A 2,667-nucleotide genomic window follows, 5' to 3' on the forward strand; every position below is an offset into this window, starting at 1 on the left:
CCAAGTTGATGACCTAACACACCGTCAAGTGTCAGCAATTCAACCATTCAGCAAATTAAAAGTTATATCTCCACTGACAGGAGGACTGAGCTATCCATACGGTCAAACTTTAGCTTTTCCCACGTGATTATACAGGGTTCAGATGCATTACATTTGCACTATAAACCAACTTAAAACTAGTGACCCACATTATCAATTTCTCTGTCTCTGTCTCTATTATTTCACTGATTACTGACTTCAATTGAAACCACACATTGTAAAGGTAATGAATAACAGCTAATAAACTAACAGGTCAAGTCAAGGTGATCACTGTTATATAAAACATCCTCTTGACATTTTCCAACATCACTGACATTTGCAGACTATATCAAACACATCCTTTGTGTCCCTACTGCTTCTGTACATTTCTTACACTCATCTAAGGAATAAACTATTTTCACTATTACACTCCCAAAATACCATTCCTTATAAAGGCTGATAAATTAATTAGGCAGTTCTTAAAGTCACCATATCAGGCACCGTCTTTCAAAAGATCAATTAAATATACTTCATATGCATGCTTCATTATAGGTTCCAAATTATTCTCTTCCTTCAGCAACTTACCTTGATGAAAAAAAGAATGAAAAAATTAATGATCATAATAACAATGAATATATAATGGTCCTTAAAAAGCAAAATTCATATGCAGTACTCAGTTTTAATTTGTTGTTAAAATTCATGCAAAATTCAAAATAATCACTGATAACATACTACTTTATTACTATGAAGAGCTCTGTCACTACATTTCCCTCATTTATATGAAAATAATATATGAAATCTTTATCAAGAGACCACAAAAAAAAGTAAAATTTGTTTTTTTCTCCAGATAAAAGACATCCTGTTACTAGTGTCCTGCAAACACGAGACATGCAGGAATTGCATCACATGAGAGCAGCCTATTGGAAAATCAATGACATGTTATTGTCACCGACATGAATTAAAGGAATCAAACTTTATACTTAGGTCAGCCATTACACGATGAAAGATCTCCCTACACTTTTTGTATTAAAAAAAGGAGTTTAGGGGGTAAAAATTAAACATCCTGAAAAATCCCTACTATTAATTAATGATAACATCCATGGAATGCTTCTGCTGAGCAGTGAAGCCCTTTTCCCACCCACCATCCTATACCAGGATGGCAATCAATATTCAAGTACTTAATTCCAGTTGCCATGTCCTATTCTGGCCACCATTCTCAAGTCACAGTATGGTTTTGGAATGCATCTCCAAATGCATGGATAATGTCATCCTGGACAGTTGAACTGCATCTTGGCCATTTCCAGTTTTATGCAATAGAAAGACACTTGCATCATTTGCTTAGAGCAAAATATGGCAACTCACTCCTCCCCTCCTTCTTTCTTTTCTTCTCCTTCTCCTTCTCCCTTTGCTTCTCCTGAAGCATCTCCTTCCTTTTTCCCATCCCCCTCCTGTGATTCGTCTACCTCCTTTGACTCCTCTTTATCCTTAGTCTCTTTTGCCTCTGCATTCTCAGTCTTATCAGTTTCAGACATGATGACTAATGGCTACGAACCCTCAGGCTGGAAGGAAGAGTTACACCAATGAACCTGATACAGATCCAACACAATCAATCATGTCCCATGTCTTTTAGCAAGGGTCTCTTAAGCAAACATTTACATTATCTTCATATGCCTTACAAATAATAACATGGGATGCAAAACATTTCCATATACCTTTCTACCTGTGCTTATACACTCTCCAGTGTGGGAATGCACTGATCAATATAGCATTCTATTAATTTTTTACCCTTAGAGAACAAGATGCTTTCTCATTTAAAAACATGTGATTTTAACTATTCAATTTGTCCTTTATAACTCCAATAAAACCATGTAAGAAAAAAACATCACTGGGAAAAAACAATATCAATAAAACAAACAAAATCTACTGACGTAAGCTATGATCAAAGTTCTGACATGAAATATAAAGTTAGACCAAGCAGTAAATTTTCATGGATAAAGCTTCATTTAATGAATGAAGATTTTTGAAGACAAGTTTTCTAAAATAATCTTCCCTTCCCCTTAGAAAAAGAGAATGAAGTGAATAACAATCTGCTAAAAATTGTGGATAATCTTCCCAGTGATATCAAACCCAGTATTAACCCACACCCACACTCAAGACTTGCAGTTTACTCTGGTCTCCTCCAGAAGCTTGCTATTGATTTAGACACACCCCTTTTCATAATTTCTAAACCCAGAGGGCATCTTTAAACTTTCTTACATTTTCATTGTGATGTACTAGTTCCCAAATGTCGGATTTGACCTTCTTTCCTGTTCAACTCTAGATGTGTTTTAACAAAACAATAAAACCTACTGTCAGGAAAATGGTGCAATAGATACATAATCTTTTCCCAGTACACTATGACTCTTTAACAATTAGATAAATAAATCACAAGTCTTCTGAATGCAATCAAGGTCTGGATTTTATCATTGAATATTAATCAATCAATTAGATTGCAATCTAAAATATCACTTTAATTCCAACATGAGCATCCTTTTACTTACAAATGACTAAGCATGGAAAGAAATTATTTAATGAGCTAATAACTGTCCTTGAAGTCTTTGCAATGGTACTGCACAAAAGTGGTATAAATATATAGATACAAATATACAT

General features: G+C 34.5%; 1 protein-coding gene across 1 annotated transcript in view; it reads right to left on the minus strand.

Annotated features, from left to right (window-relative positions):
• Positions 1-2,667, minus strand: part of LOC119581941 (synaptobrevin-like) — a 23,470-nt gene that overhangs the window by 16,816 nt on the left and 3,987 nt on the right. The window contains 1 exon segment of the mRNA XM_037930112.1: positions 1,381-1,577. Within this exon segment, the coding sequence (XP_037786040.1) occupies positions 1,381-1,550 (170 nt within the window). The 5' untranslated portion in view covers positions 1,551-1,577.

Source organism: Penaeus monodon, chromosome 15 (genome assembly GCF_015228065.2).
Source record: "Penaeus monodon isolate SGIC_2016 chromosome 15, NSTDA_Pmon_1, whole genome shotgun sequence".
Lineage (NCBI taxonomy): Eukaryota > Metazoa > Arthropoda > Malacostraca > Decapoda > Penaeidae > Penaeus > Penaeus monodon.